At 41.5% G+C, this 14,291-nt stretch overlaps 1 protein-coding gene across 2 annotated transcripts in view; it reads right to left on the bottom strand.

The window, feature by feature from the left end:
• med23 (mediator complex subunit 23) overlaps positions 1-14,291 on the bottom strand; it is a 29,402-nt gene that overhangs the window by 5 nt on the left and 15,106 nt on the right. For both annotated transcript variants that reach the window (XM_056764196.1, XM_056764198.1), the window contains 15 exons: positions 13,956-14,098; positions 13,691-13,865; positions 13,402-13,565; positions 12,272-12,396; positions 11,781-11,986; positions 9,780-9,960; positions 8,970-9,140; positions 8,052-8,268; positions 7,744-7,980; positions 7,494-7,659; positions 7,341-7,413; positions 6,465-6,679; positions 2,954-3,074; positions 1,060-1,191; positions 1-804 (listed from right to left, as the gene is read on the bottom strand). The exon at positions 1-804 is cut by the window's left edge and continues 5 nt beyond it. In XM_056764196.1, the coding sequence (XP_056620174.1) occupies positions 613-804; positions 1,060-1,191; positions 2,954-3,074; positions 6,465-6,679; positions 7,341-7,413; positions 7,494-7,659; positions 7,744-7,980; positions 8,052-8,268; positions 8,970-9,140; positions 9,780-9,960; positions 11,781-11,986; positions 12,272-12,396; positions 13,402-13,565; positions 13,691-13,865; positions 13,956-14,098 (2,518 nt within the window). In that variant the 3' untranslated portion in view covers positions 1-612. The remainder of the gene's footprint in view (positions 805-1,059; positions 1,192-2,953; positions 3,075-6,464; positions 6,680-7,340; positions 7,414-7,493; positions 7,660-7,743; positions 7,981-8,051; positions 8,269-8,969; positions 9,141-9,779; positions 9,961-11,780; positions 11,987-12,271; positions 12,397-13,401; positions 13,566-13,690; positions 13,866-13,955; positions 14,099-14,291) is intronic.

The raw sequence follows: 14,291 nt of genomic DNA, 5'->3' as shown, positions 1-14,291 counted from the left end.
AGACAAAAACACTTTTATTTGATATAAAATAAGAATTTTTCTATCAAAGTTTACACTAAAGTTTTAATGAGAAATGAAAGTCTGTGGCGTTCCGCTGGATGAAGTGGTTCCGGCTCTTTTCTTCAGTTCTGTGGATGTGAATGTCCCATGGACACAACCCCCTGCAGCGATGCAATGTGACCCGACTCAAATGTGCTCAACAATCTTCATTTCAGGCCGGAATCGAAGCATTAAATACAAACATTCCCTAACAAGTGTCATACGTTCCTCAGTGAAACCCTTGTGTGATGTATTTCGGATTATGAATCTGATCTTTATTTATTTAAATATAGAGAAGAAGAACCTGCACTGTGTGAACATCATTTATACTTGTAGCGTCTCGTTTGTTGATGTAAATATGTACAAAGGTGATGACTTTCTAAACTTTGATTAGACTCTATATTTACGTATTGAGTTTGGATTGGGGTAGTGTGGGGGGTAATGTTTCTGTTCTCTTGTATCTGTATCTGTATCCTCTCAATGTAATAAAAGTTCAAAAAACCAAGAAAGCAAAAAAGAAAAGAAATAGTTCACTAGTGAACATGAAATGCTGTCATCTCGTCTGTCTTCACCTCACTGAGCCGCTGACAGAGGAATACTGGACGCTCCAGCTCCACTCTGAGGCGCCGGGGATGAGACGCTCGCCGGCTGAGGGATGGTGGTCGCCATGGAAACGGCGGCTGCTGGCTCCATCTTACTGATGTGAGTGATGAAGCGGAGACGGAGTCTCATCGCCGGCCTCAGTGAACAGATGATCCGCTCCACCTACAGACCGACAGACAGAGAGAAAATCACTGAGGTCACAGTTCACCGGAGCCTTCAAAAAACATGTTTTGCAGACAGCAAAGACAAACTCTAAAATCACTGAATTTAATAAAGTTAATCAGCTCAGTGACATCAAAATAAAAATGATTTCATCATTTACTCAGCCTTTAATAAATGACTGATTTTCTTTTGGAGTGAACCATCTTTGAGATTGTTTTGCTCAATGGACACGAGTCACGAGTGTGTAAATGTTACCTGGTCTTTGACGCTGTCTCCAGTGAACATGTATTTGATGTGGTAAAGAAAGTCACAGATGGGATCCATAAAGGACAGATGTTTAGAGTGTTGATCCACAGTCTGAAGCATCTCATAAAACGCCACACCGATCTGAAAGAGAAACACATTCATCATCATCATCACCTGCTGTTGAGCTAAACTTGAAATTGTGTTTAAAAAATATAAAATAAATTCATCATTATTAAATAAAGAAAAAGAAGATGAAATGAGTTTTGTTTAAAGATCAAAGTGAATGGATACTATTGGTTGTGGGCACACAGAGCAACCTGGAAGAAACAAGAAAGCTGATTGGCTATTAGAACCTCACATGTTCCATAGAGCAAGGTGTGCTTGTTTGATTTTCAGTGTGCAGTTAGAAAAGTGAATGTGCTTCTCCTACACCAGTTGGTGTTGATACTGGTAATAAAACCAAAGGAGAAAGATTATTAAAGCATACAGGGATGCAGCCATTGAGTTTGGAGTAAACCACATGATCAGTCTGTTATAAGACAGCTGGGAAAAGCCACAATGTGTTCATCCACTTTGAGATGCTACTGGTAGGATAAAGACTCATTTCTTTTGTGACTACAGATTGTTTAAAAGTTGTTTGTTAGATTTAGCTGGTTTAGCATCTTATATGTTAACAGGCCATGTGCAGTAAATGCATTTTGTTCAGTGTGCTGTTGAAGCGCTATGTGTTGTACTTTGTGATTTGTGAGTATTCTAGTAACAATGGTTGTATTTGAAATGAGTTTAACATCCTTAAATATTATTGTGTGTAGTGACTCATATATGTTTATATATTTTTTGGTTGTTAAGCTAAGCATCTGAGTAAGCATTTGAATTAAACTCTGAAACAAGCAAAGGAATATCAAGTTGTTGCTGAAAGATTTTAATAAACTGCTTCGATGATGAAGAATCAGATGTTTTGAGTTATTCCATCTACTCTCAGAAGTTGATTGAAGCCTTTCTCAAGTTTGGGCAGACATTGAGGATGAGAAGAAACCCTAGATATCTTGACACCTGCTCCTTCATTCAACATTATCATTACTACACACAAAACAATAAGATACTGAGAAAAATACCAATGAACACTGTGAATAACATTCACCTGAAAATACCATATCAGTTTATTCAGACAGTAGGTAGATGTGTTTATTTCATCTGACAAACAAAAAAACTACCAATAAGATTTGAGCATGTGAGTCATGTGACTGGAAGCAGCAGTCTGCTGAATATTGATGGATGTGATTTAATCGTTGAATCATGATTCTTTCTTCACATAAAAGGTCATTTATAATGAAATCTGACCATTCACAACAGCACATTCAACAGAGCAAAAACACAAGAGTATTTAAAGAGATAATTCACCCCAAAATGACCATTTTGTTTACTCACCATCAGATTGTTCCAAACCTGTATAAAAGAACACACAGGAAGATTTTGCAGATCTCATTCCCCATTTACTATCACACAAGGGAAAATACATATTATGGGAGTCGATGGGGATTGAGATCTGTTTGGTTACTGACGTTCTACCAAATTTTTCCTGTGTGTTCATCAGAACAACACATTTATACAGGTTTGGAACAATCTGAGGGCGGATGAAAACACTGATGATTCACAAACACTTAAATCGTTGAAAGAGAAAAAGAGATGCATGCCTGCTCCATCAGTTCTGTCTGCTTCAATGAGTGAGAGACTCTGACTGTGTTCAGAGCAAAGGCTCATGGGATAGAGCAGGCAAACTCACATTTGAGTCTGAATGGTAGTGAATTTTTCAGGACGGCAGAAATATTTTGATGAGATGAAATGAACGCACACAGATTGTGTCCGTGTGTGTGTGTGTGTGTGTGTGTGTGTGTGTGTGTACCTCCAGCATGCATCTGGTTCTCTCCTGTTGGAAGCGCTGAAGGAACGGCCCCACCAGATGATACACATACAACAGCTGGAACTCTGTCTTCACGATGGGCTTCAGAACCTCATTCAGGAACCTGTCACACACAAACACACCTCTCAATCACCATCAAACACACACACTTTTAGCACAAAAAACAAACACACAATGAAATCTAAAGACGTTTTACATTGAGAACGGTGTAGTGAAGGATGTGTGTTTTTAAATAATGTGCAGAGAGGAAGTAAAATCCTAGATCCTTCATAAAGTTTGATGAACCCACGATGAGCTGAGTGAACGTGCAAATTCACTCCCGGACAAAGATGACGCTTAATGAAAATAATGAAGATCAGAAATACCCCAGAACACAAGGTGGACTTTATGCTTCTGACATTCACACAGAAGAAGAATTCATCTAGCTACCTCTTCCACTAAGTTGTGTTTTACTGTAACTTCTGCTCCAGACATGTGAACTGAAGGGTCAATCTCATTGGTCGTCCAGTTTTAAATGCGGCGCTTCAAACAAAACGAGCCTGAAGCTGTACACACTCACATCGGCGCCCCCTTTGATTGGTCACGAGGTGTTAAACGTCCATGATTAACGAGCGCGATTATCGTCCTGGTGTGGACAAGTCTTAACTGAAGACTGTTAACACAGTAATACTGGATTCAAATGATATGACATCACACATGTGACCTCATCAGCAACTATGACATCATTACGCTCAGACACACGCGGACGAATGTGAAGCTGGAGGTCATAACATCAGTGTAAATGTAAACAAATCACTAACACAAGCACAATTATTCACTGATCTCATGTGAAACAAAAAACATTCAAAGAGAAATGAAGAGCTGGATAATAGCTGAAGATGTTCATGTACTGGAGCAGGACCATCAGAAAGTCAAGACTACATCAACTACAAATGTACGATCAAGGCTTACACTACTGTGCAGACCTTGTGAGAGAAGTGACCTGACAGTTTGTCAGAATTGCTTCATGTGGTTCTGTTATTTATTCAATAGTAAAGCTGCACTGAAGCTGGAATTCAGATCCATGAGCAGTGTGAGAACCTCTTCTGATTGGTTGATGTAGGTTCAATTTCATTCAGTTTTTCACTCCAACAAAAACCAGCCAAAATTTGAACTGCCAAAATAATGTGATCGAAATTTGCTTCAATGTCAATCAACGATGATCATGACCATTTTATCTCCTTAAACGAATTATGACAAGATGACGAAATATAATAAAAACCAGGAAAACAGATCAAACATAGCAAATGCATTAAATAGAGTTAGACAATATGACTCATGTGTCCAGAAACCACTTAAAAGCGTCAATCAAGAAATTAACCAACTTTAACCCTCAAAAAACGCATGCATGACTCTGGGAATGTTTGTGCCAACTATAATGAATCAGAAAGCAGCAAGTAGACATTTTACACTCATGCACACAACACGGCAGCCAAAAATGTACAATTCATGCTAATAATACAGAACACAAAAGAAACAGCATTAGCAGTAAAGCGCTTACCGTTGAGAGTTGCCTTGACATCTGACAGAACTACAGTATGTCTTTAGTGAAGTATATATTTCAGAACATATAAGGCACAATTCAGCAGCTGTCATGGGCGTGTATGCCAGAGCAGTCTGTACAGTCTAAATGTGTGTTCATGATGAACAGATGATGAATCCCATTTTCGGTTTGATTAAATCATTCAACTGTGCCGTGAATTCACTTATAGTTATATTTACCAAGTCTTGGAGTCGTCCGTCACCACATGTGTAAACCACGTTGTGAGATTTGAGTTACTCTCCCAGTACCATGCAATATATATTCGGGCGACTTCAGCACTGCCATCGCTTCAATATAAAATCTAGTCCTTTATCGTCACTCATGAGTCATCACATCTCAGTGCTAGATTGATTGACAGGTCTCCCCATCCCAGACCCAGACCTGACTGGTTAAACGGAGCCAATAAGGGCTGTGTTTAGGGGTTAATGTGTTTATGACTGCACTACACGTCTTCGAACATATGGAAATAACTTGACTAAATAAAAGCAAGATAAAGCCAAGCTGCTCGTGCAGAGTTTTAATTTCATAATCAGCTCAAATTTTGTAGCTTCTTCTTTAGATGCAGAGAAACTTATTCATGCATTCATGACTTCAGGAGCAGATTATTGTAAATATATGTTGAATAAACTCTGACTCGTTCAGACTGCAGACTGCTCACCAGATCAAAGATAACCCAGTTCTATCATCACTGCACCTGCTACTTATAAATTCTGAATAGACTTAAAAATCCTGCTCATAGTTTATAAAGCATTGAATGGTCTAGCGACTCTGAACTATTGACAGATTACAATCCATGGTGCACGCTACGGTCACTAAACTCTGGTCTGTTCATAGTTCCCAGAATATCAAAATCTTCTGAAGGTGATAGATCCTTCTCACACTTGACTCTTAACCTCTAGAATCTCCTCCTCAGCCATGTTTGGGATACAGACACACTCAATGGGTTTAAAACTAGACTAAAGAAGCATCATCTATCCAGTTCATAGCAAGAGACTGCATGTGTATGACTTCAGACACAACCCTCCAGAATAATACTGCACAGACCTGAATATCTCTTTTCTTTTATCCCCACCAGATCTTTTCTCTTTTCATGTAGCAGCCCGACTTATTATTTCCGTGGACTCTTAGAGTTGACCGTGTTCATTCTCTCTGTAGTGCTGTTTTAATATGAATAATTGACAGTCTCTTACAATCCAACATTCAGTTCAATTTTATCAGTGCACAGAGAAAAACTTGCAATAATTCCATGTCCATTAATACCATATACTGTTTATCATTTTTAGCTCAAGTTCTATTATTATTACGACAAGTAATATTTTTCCATATCAAATGATATATTTAGTATTAGATGATGTGTGTTAGGCCTACTGCAGATGACGTGTGTGTCAGACACTTTAAAGACTCGCTGTGTTACTCCTGCTAATTCACACCTCCCTCCTGCAGAAGCACAGTTATCCATCTGTGTCTGTGCGTGCGTGTGTTCATGTGATCCCAGACGTCACAACACAGAATATAACAGACGTACAGTTCTGTCAGACGCATGAAAACCAACAGAGCATCTGACTCCTCCCCCACAGGAGTCTTCACATGCCAGTCTGTGTCTGTAGATTTGTCATCATCTGTATGCTAATGTACTTCTAACACACCTTTAGCAGACACATGTCTTCTGTGTAAGTAAGACAATCAACTCCAGCACATTCACAGATTTTAGGACAATGAGCTTCATCACCGTCTGCTGCCTACATGTGCAGTTCAGTCGAGTTCACCAATCACTGTCTACACAGGCACTGCTGTCTTTAAAGCACGTTACAGAGCGACCTCTGACCGCCTCAACTGATCATGTCTATGAGAACACCCTGAACACACATGACCTGACACAGCTGAGTTTATGTGAAATGAATGGACTCTTACTTGGGTATGAGTGAGAGTTGTCCGATGCTGGAGTGATGCCAGACGGCGTGTGCCAGCGCCAGCACGTAACTGCAGTGCATCTCTGAATACGAGCGATGACACGCTGTGAAATCCAACAGCTGAAAGGGATAACCCACCCACTCCGACTCTGAACTCAGAACAGGACTGCTGATCACACTCACGATCCGGTCATGAAGGACGATCCAGTACGGCTCCTGAGAGAGAGCACGAGTCAGGTGAGAAACACTGAGCAATAGATCTGATGTTCAAACACACATGAACCGCTCACATGTCACCTGCTCTCCTACAAATAAAGCTGCTTGAGAGCTTCTTCACACCGATGCCATACAAGAAATAGCTCTGGTTCCACATAGAAGCATGCGGTCAAAGGTTCTTTAAAGAATTGTCTCTTTCTTGACCATCTGAAGGATCTTTTGTGAAACAGAAAAGTTCTTTAGGTGTCAATCAAATCCCTTTATAAGTACAAAAACTTGATTACAAGTTACAAAAATGACACATGTGCAGAGTTTGATTCCAAAATGAAATAACTCAAATTTCAAAAATCATGTTTTTTTTTGTGGATTCTAATGAATATTAATGAAACCGCAGCTAGTTTGTTTTGATTTAAGCCATAATAACTCACTATACAACATGATGACATCATACAAAACATGATTTTTGAAAAAAGTTAAAAATGGAGCCATCTCATTTTGGAACCAAACTCTTCAAAGTTTCGTGACCATTAAGGTTAAAGGTTCTTAATGGAACCAAAGGGTTCTTCTATGGCATCCAAGAACGTATTGAAGCACCTTTCTTTTTAAGAGTGTACTCGCAAAAAAACACAATAAAGCAAGAGTGACAAGGAAAGTTGCGTACAGGCAGAGCGGTGATGACCAGTCCAATAGCGTTCATCCATGCAGTGATGCTCTCACGAGGAACCAGAGGCTGACTGCAACACAACACACATCAACACATGTCACAATCAGATGACCACATCAGGCCTGTGAAGAGAACGTGAACGTCTCAAACCTCTTTAGCACGACATTGAGCAGAGCGTTTCCAACATCTTTCCCCGTCACGGCCAGAGCCATGAGCTCCACGCAGGTGACGTGTAGAGCGTGAGCCGCCGGGTTTGGGAACTCGTTGAAGCGCCAGTCACAGTTAGGAAACGGACCGGGAGATTTACCTGCCATGGGTGACAGCAGTTAAAGAAACTGAACCAACACTGACAAGAACACACTCGACCGTCAGGATTTATCAAACCGTCTGTAAAGGATATTATCTACGAGTCGTCCGATGAGTTTGCAGTAGTAAGTGTCGTCTGGAATCCAGACGCTGTCCTCTCTGGGGTTCATTCCACACTTCAGATACGTCTCGCTGAGGCACCAGCCGGGTGTGCGGTTGTCCTTCAGTGAACTCATGATGGCGTGAACCAGTTTCCTCTTCAGGTTGGAGCGATCTCGCAGGTGGCGCTCGTAGTAATGAAGTGTGTTGTACAGGTACGTCACAGGTCGATCTGCACGAGAACAGCGAGCGTCGTCAATGAATGCAATGTCCAGACAAAGAAACAATGTGACAAAGTCTCACCGTGAAACTTGTAAAGTCCTCCCAGGTGATCCAGCAGTGTCTCCAGAGATTTGGACACAGGAAGCAGCTCGAGGAAGCGATGGATGACGATGTCAAACACTGGCAGGAACCGCAGACACACGTTACCGAAGTAGATGGGCAGATACTGTGACTGCAGCTGGATGGGGGGGTTCACTTGATCGGCCAAACCTTCAAAATACAGTTTCTCTGGATACTTCTGCAGAGAGAGAGAGAGAGAGAGAGAGATTAGCAGAATCAAATTCAATCTGTATAAAAACATTGTGACACGTTTTTGTGTGCGGAGTTTAACAAGAGGCAGAAAGCTCCCCCTGACCGCATTACTGATGTAAGGTAGCACATTTTGTTTGCTTGCTTTTTGACTGACTAGAAAAAATCAGATTAAATTTGAACATGTCAGGTCACTCACTGTCTAGGACCGCAATTGTTTTTGAAAAAGTTGACTTTAACACCATGAACCTGTCGTGTACATGCTCACTCAATGGATCCAGACTTGAACTGACAGGATTACCCAGTGGCCTGACATCTACACCCACCAGACAGAGAAACCAGGCGTGATATGATATAGATGCCTGCGTGTGCTTACACTGGCAAACATTAGCAAATGCATTTACTTGAAGACAAACCTGCCAAACTCTCTTCACCCCTCCTCCCTTTTGAAGCACTGCGGTGGCTGACACAGAACTGAGATGTCATCACATGTTTGTTTCTTTGCAGAAATATAGAAATAATGCATTTATGAAACGCGTTCTAAAGAGCAGTTTGTCTGTTTAGGGCTACTGTAGAAACAACATGATGAATTCCATGTAAGGGGACCACTGTGTACATGTGTGTGTACATGATAAAGAATACAATTCACTCTAATATCACATCTATCCTCTGTGTGTGTGTGTGTGTTACCTTGTGATACGTCATGTGTTTGGTGTGCCAGTCGCTCTGTAGCCAGTGTTCAGGAGCGTTTTCCTTCACAAAATCACTGACGCGGTTGCGGAAGTCGTTGGGTTTGAGGAGGAGGAGTTGTATGATGAAGTAACACACCTGAGCTTCGTTTCCTTCATGACTTCTCATAGCCTGCGTGAACACATACAAACATGTCTGAAGACACTCGAGTCATGTTTATATCATTAAACCCCTTCAGAACACAGAGACACAGCAGGACGGGTGTGTGTGTGTGTGTGTGTGTGTGTGTGTGTGTGTCTCCTCTCATTACGCTCCACTAACAGCTCAATGAATCTAGAACCCAAACAGCTGAATCACTGGAAACATCAACACTGCTCTTATCATCAACAGACCATTGAGCCACAAAGGAGGCGCTGTTTCATTATCAGTCCAATGAGGAGCTGACCAGTTGCGGGACAGGAGCTCTAATAGGAGCTGCATTTTGTTACACAAACAAACACAGTGACACACACACTTCACACAAAAACGCAGGTCTGTCACACGAAGGCTAAACTGGCTAATTTATTCTTAGCACAGACCTATATGTCCGACTGTACAGTCCTGGAGCATCTATGTGACTCCAGCTCTTGTGAGGTCATGAACTAACTTTAAGAGTCAAATTTACAACTTAATTGACTCAGAATCTTTGCTGATCTTGTTACACAGATCTGTCAACCCTGTTAGAACTCCTTTTTTAGGGGGTCCACAGAGGTGTTGAGATGAGACGCTCAGAGCTGTAACAGGAAGACCATGTGTGTGTTTCATGCTCACCAGGCAGAGGATGAGTCTGTCCAGGGTCACGATGTTATACTTCCACACCATATCGTTCAGAATCTCAATACACTTGTTCAGCTGCTGCCCCCCCGCTGACGTGGAGAACTCGTACACCAGAAAGTCTGCAAACGTCCGCACATGAGCCACCAGCGCACGCGCTCCGATACGCTCCAGAACCCTGAACCACAACAGACACACAAGAACACAGTTTTATTTGACCTCAGAACTTTACATTTTGTGAGCACATAATAAAAACAAATGTACAAATTCTGCCTACACATTCAGCGTAAACGCTACTGATGAACATTTATCAAATCAGCAATTTGTTCTTTTGTTTTAGAAATCATTAAGCTGAAGGTTTCCGTGTGAATCTTTATTTAGGTGATTCTCTACCAATCTCTGTTGGTTTCAAGATGTCACAAATGAATTTCTTAGAAACACGCGCATCAACACTTCAAAGTATTACTTTCTACTGGCAGTTTAACACAACTTTGAACAATTGTTTTTACAAAAGAAGGCCTTAAACTGCTCATCACCGTAACCATTTCAAACTGTACATCCCATAGCATGTTTGTTAAACATTTTGCAGACATGAATGATATATATTTTAATGGAAAATGTTAAATAATGAAATGTGTAAAACTACCTGTATCAGTAATAAGAATGAAAAAAATCTACAAAGAAATACATGTTGAATATTAAGCTTTAAACTAAAAAAATATAGAGTCATAGGCTAGACTTAGGAAAGGTTCTTCAGATGTGTTTCTTCACATAAAATCAAACTTCATGTAAATAAATCTGTGTGTTAAACAGCATGAGAATATCAGGCATGGACACTTTGTTTTCCACAATTTTAAGTATACATGAATATTGTGTACATTTTTTGTCATTTGTGATAAACTATTGGAACATACAATAGTTTTATTATCTTAATGTTGCTCTGTTTAAACTACAACATGCACGTATACAAATCAGCACATGTTACGGAGATGAGAATATCATCAGAAAAAGCAATAAAACACATCATTCATTCCTACTGTATGTCAAAATTACGCTTTGTAAGAGATAGAGAACACAATGGTGTTTATCATTATTATTTCTTTGTGTGTTACTGAATTATATGTTCTATAATTCAAATGTTTACTGTCATGATATTCAATGGTTTTGTGGGAATGACCCATTTAAAGAGGTCATTCCATTATTTCATCTCTACACACAGTCTCATATGAATCAGTTCAGCAAATCATGGAACACACGTAGCAAGCGGAGGCAGAAATCAATACATCTCACTTTTATAGAAACAGGAAAAAATTATCTTGCTGGGAAGAAAGTGAGTGAGGAGGTCGGACAATCTGGTAAGTTGTAAAAAACGCTCTTTACTCAATTTGAGCTATATATATATATATATATATACACACAAGACTGGAGCCGCCTGGCAGAAGCCCCTCCCATGACCCCACTGCGTCTGTTGTGAAGATAATTTCATGCGTGGATGAAGTGAGTAAACTCAAAATGTTCAAGCGTCCTACTACAGGTGAATAGCTCAATTTATTCACGCAAGTCGCGTCTGGTGTGAACGCGCAGCGCAGCAGCAGTCACACTAGTTCTATTGAGTTAAGTGTTGAGGAAGAACTCAGTGACCCGCTGTAAGGCTGGTGTTGTGAGACAGAACTCGTGACTGTGGTCTAAAGCAGAACCCTTCATTCAGCTCAACAGAACCTCTCTTTATAACACTGACAAACTGCAGCTGGGCTCCTCACACATACACACACAAACTTAACAACATTAAAACACTGCAGCTGCGCTCCTCACACACACACATAACCTCTCTTTATAACACTGACACACTGCAGCCCCGAGCTGTGACAGCCCAAGTTTTGTGACTCAACACACAAGCCACGACAGAATGCATCAATGATAAACACTGCTCTCTACTTCTTTCATCCTATCTGTCATGGCTGGTGTGATCTTGTTAAACGTCTGCATGTGTTTTCTGACCTGAAGCCGATCTGGTTTATGTGGTCAGTCTCCAGCAGCATTTTCCACAGCAGACAGAGGAAGAGCGGCGGTGAGCCCTGCATGGAGAAGTGTGTGATGATGTCATTCTCATTGGTCATGGACTTCCACTTCCTGTACTCCTCCTCTACATTCTTCTTCAGGTTAAAGCGGCTCTCCTGAGGAACATTGTTCTGCTTGAAGAAAGCCTGGAAACAAATGAAAGAAATGAGACTCGGGCGTGATTTCACTTCATGTGATGGCTCTGGGTATTCAGGTTGTGTCACATTTAGTGCACCATTATAATGGAGGTGGAGGAGAAACATGACTGAATCATCATTTTAGGCCTCATGACACTGAAATGCTCTGAACGGTGAGGTACACACAGTGAAATAATTAAATCTTAAAGAGTTGTATAAAACGCAGTTGTTTATGGTGAGTGTACATGAAACGTGCTGTGTACAAAGTGACGTGTAGTGATGTGAACAGTGTACCTGCAGCGGAGCGGGGAAACAGCTGAGCGTGTGAGATGCCCAGTTATGAGGTGTGAAGTTCATGATGGTTTGAAGGATGTCTTTACACCAGGTTCCCTGAATAGAGTCTGATCCTGTGAAGAAATCTGCACCACACACACATTATACAACAACACACAACACAAACATACAGTCAATGTTAACCCTCATACACAAACATGGACACTTTTCAGTGATAGACCACAATCCTAACTGTTTGATGGACGTGCATGCAAATGGTGTTTGATATACGTGTGTGTGTTTGGTGTTTGATGGACATGTGTGTGTTTGAAGGACGTGCGTGCGTTTGGTGTTTGGTGGACGTGTGTGTGTTTGGTGGACGTGTGTGTGTTTGATGGGCGTGCGTGTGATTGGTGTTTGATGGGCATGCATGCGATTGGTGTTTGGTGGACGTGTGTGTGTTTGGTGTTTGATGGGCGTGCATGCGATTGGTGTTTGGTGGACGTGTGTGTGTTTGGTGGGCGTGTGTGTTTTTGATGGGTGTGCGTGTGATTGGTGTTTGATGGGCGTGCATGCGTTTGGTGTTTGAATGTGTTACATGTGATTGCCGTTTTGATGGACGTGTTTGTGTGTTTGGTGTTTTATGGACATGCGTGCAATTGGTGTTTGATGCACGTGTGTGTGTTCGGTGTTTGATGTTTGATTGACGCACGCGTGTTTGGTGTTTGATGGGCGTGCATAAGAATGGTGTTTGGTGGACGTGTGTGTGTTTGGTGGGCGTGTGTGTTTTTGATGGGTGTGATTGGTGTTTGATGGGCGTGCATGCGTTTGGTGTTTGAATGTGTTACATGCGATTGCCGTTTTGATGGACGTGTTTGTGTGTTTGGTGTTTTATGGACATGCGTGCGATTGGTGTTTGATGCACGTGTGTGTGTTCGGTGTTTGATGTTTGATTGACGTACGCGTGTTTGGTGTTTGATGGGCGTGTGTGCGTTTGGTGTTTCATTGTGTTGCGTGCAGTTGGTGTTTGATGGATGTGCGTGCGATTGTTGTTCGATGGATGTGCGTGTGATTGGTGTTTGATTGTGTTGCGTGTGATTGGTGTTTGATGGACGTGCGATTGGTGTTTGATGAACATAAGGTAAGGTCACCTGTGACGTGTGTAGCTCGAGCGAGCGTGAGGATGAGCGCTCTGTTCAGCTCCTCTGACTCTGCAGACAGCACTGTTTTAGGATCACTCAGGAATCGTGTGAACTGCGGCTGAACTTCTGAACTTCCTAAAGCCGTGATCAACCTCAGAGCTGTGCTCTCAACACTGCAAACACACACCACAACACACGATCATACACAGCTAGAAATCATTTTTAAGTACACATACACATCAGAAATATAAAGCATAAAGCAGTGTGTGTGTGTGTGTGTGTGTGTGTGTTTTCTAACCAAAGGTGCAGCTGATTCTGATTGGTCTGTGGAACAGCAGCGAGCGAGTGAAGGTGAGAGAGGAGCTGTACGCGATAATGAGGTTGAATGTGATGCATCCGGTAGCTGAACATCTCCAGCAGCGTGTGCAGGATCCCCCACGCGTGAGACTTGAACACATTCGGCAGGAGCTGACCTGAATCACACGGTCATATTCAGAACTCATACACAACATTTTAATATTTCATCACGTGTGTGTGTGTGTGTTTGTGTATGAAAGACTCACTTATGAAGCCCTTGATGCCCAGAGATTCTATCTCCATGTAGACCAGCAGTCTGCTGTATGTCTCCACCAGTGCAGGGGCCAAAGCCAGACTGGACTTAGCATGAGCCAGTTTAATCACACGAGTTGCGATGCTGTGGATCAGACTGAAACAAGAACAAATGAATTTTTAGACAGTGCAGAAAAAAAATCCTGCTGTTGGCCCACAGAGAACACAGGTCAAAATAAAGCTGTCAAATGTGCATCAATGAGAAAAAAGAATCCAAGAATAATTTGTCCAGCATGCAGAGAATCACCTCCACCAGTGAAAAACACAACTATCAGAATGTTCTGTACTCA

This window comes from Triplophysa dalaica, chromosome 13, assembly GCF_015846415.1.
Source record: "Triplophysa dalaica isolate WHDGS20190420 chromosome 13, ASM1584641v1, whole genome shotgun sequence".
NCBI lineage: Eukaryota > Metazoa > Chordata > Actinopteri > Cypriniformes > Nemacheilidae > Triplophysa > Triplophysa dalaica.
This window is presented reverse-complemented; position numbering and strand designations above follow the sequence as displayed.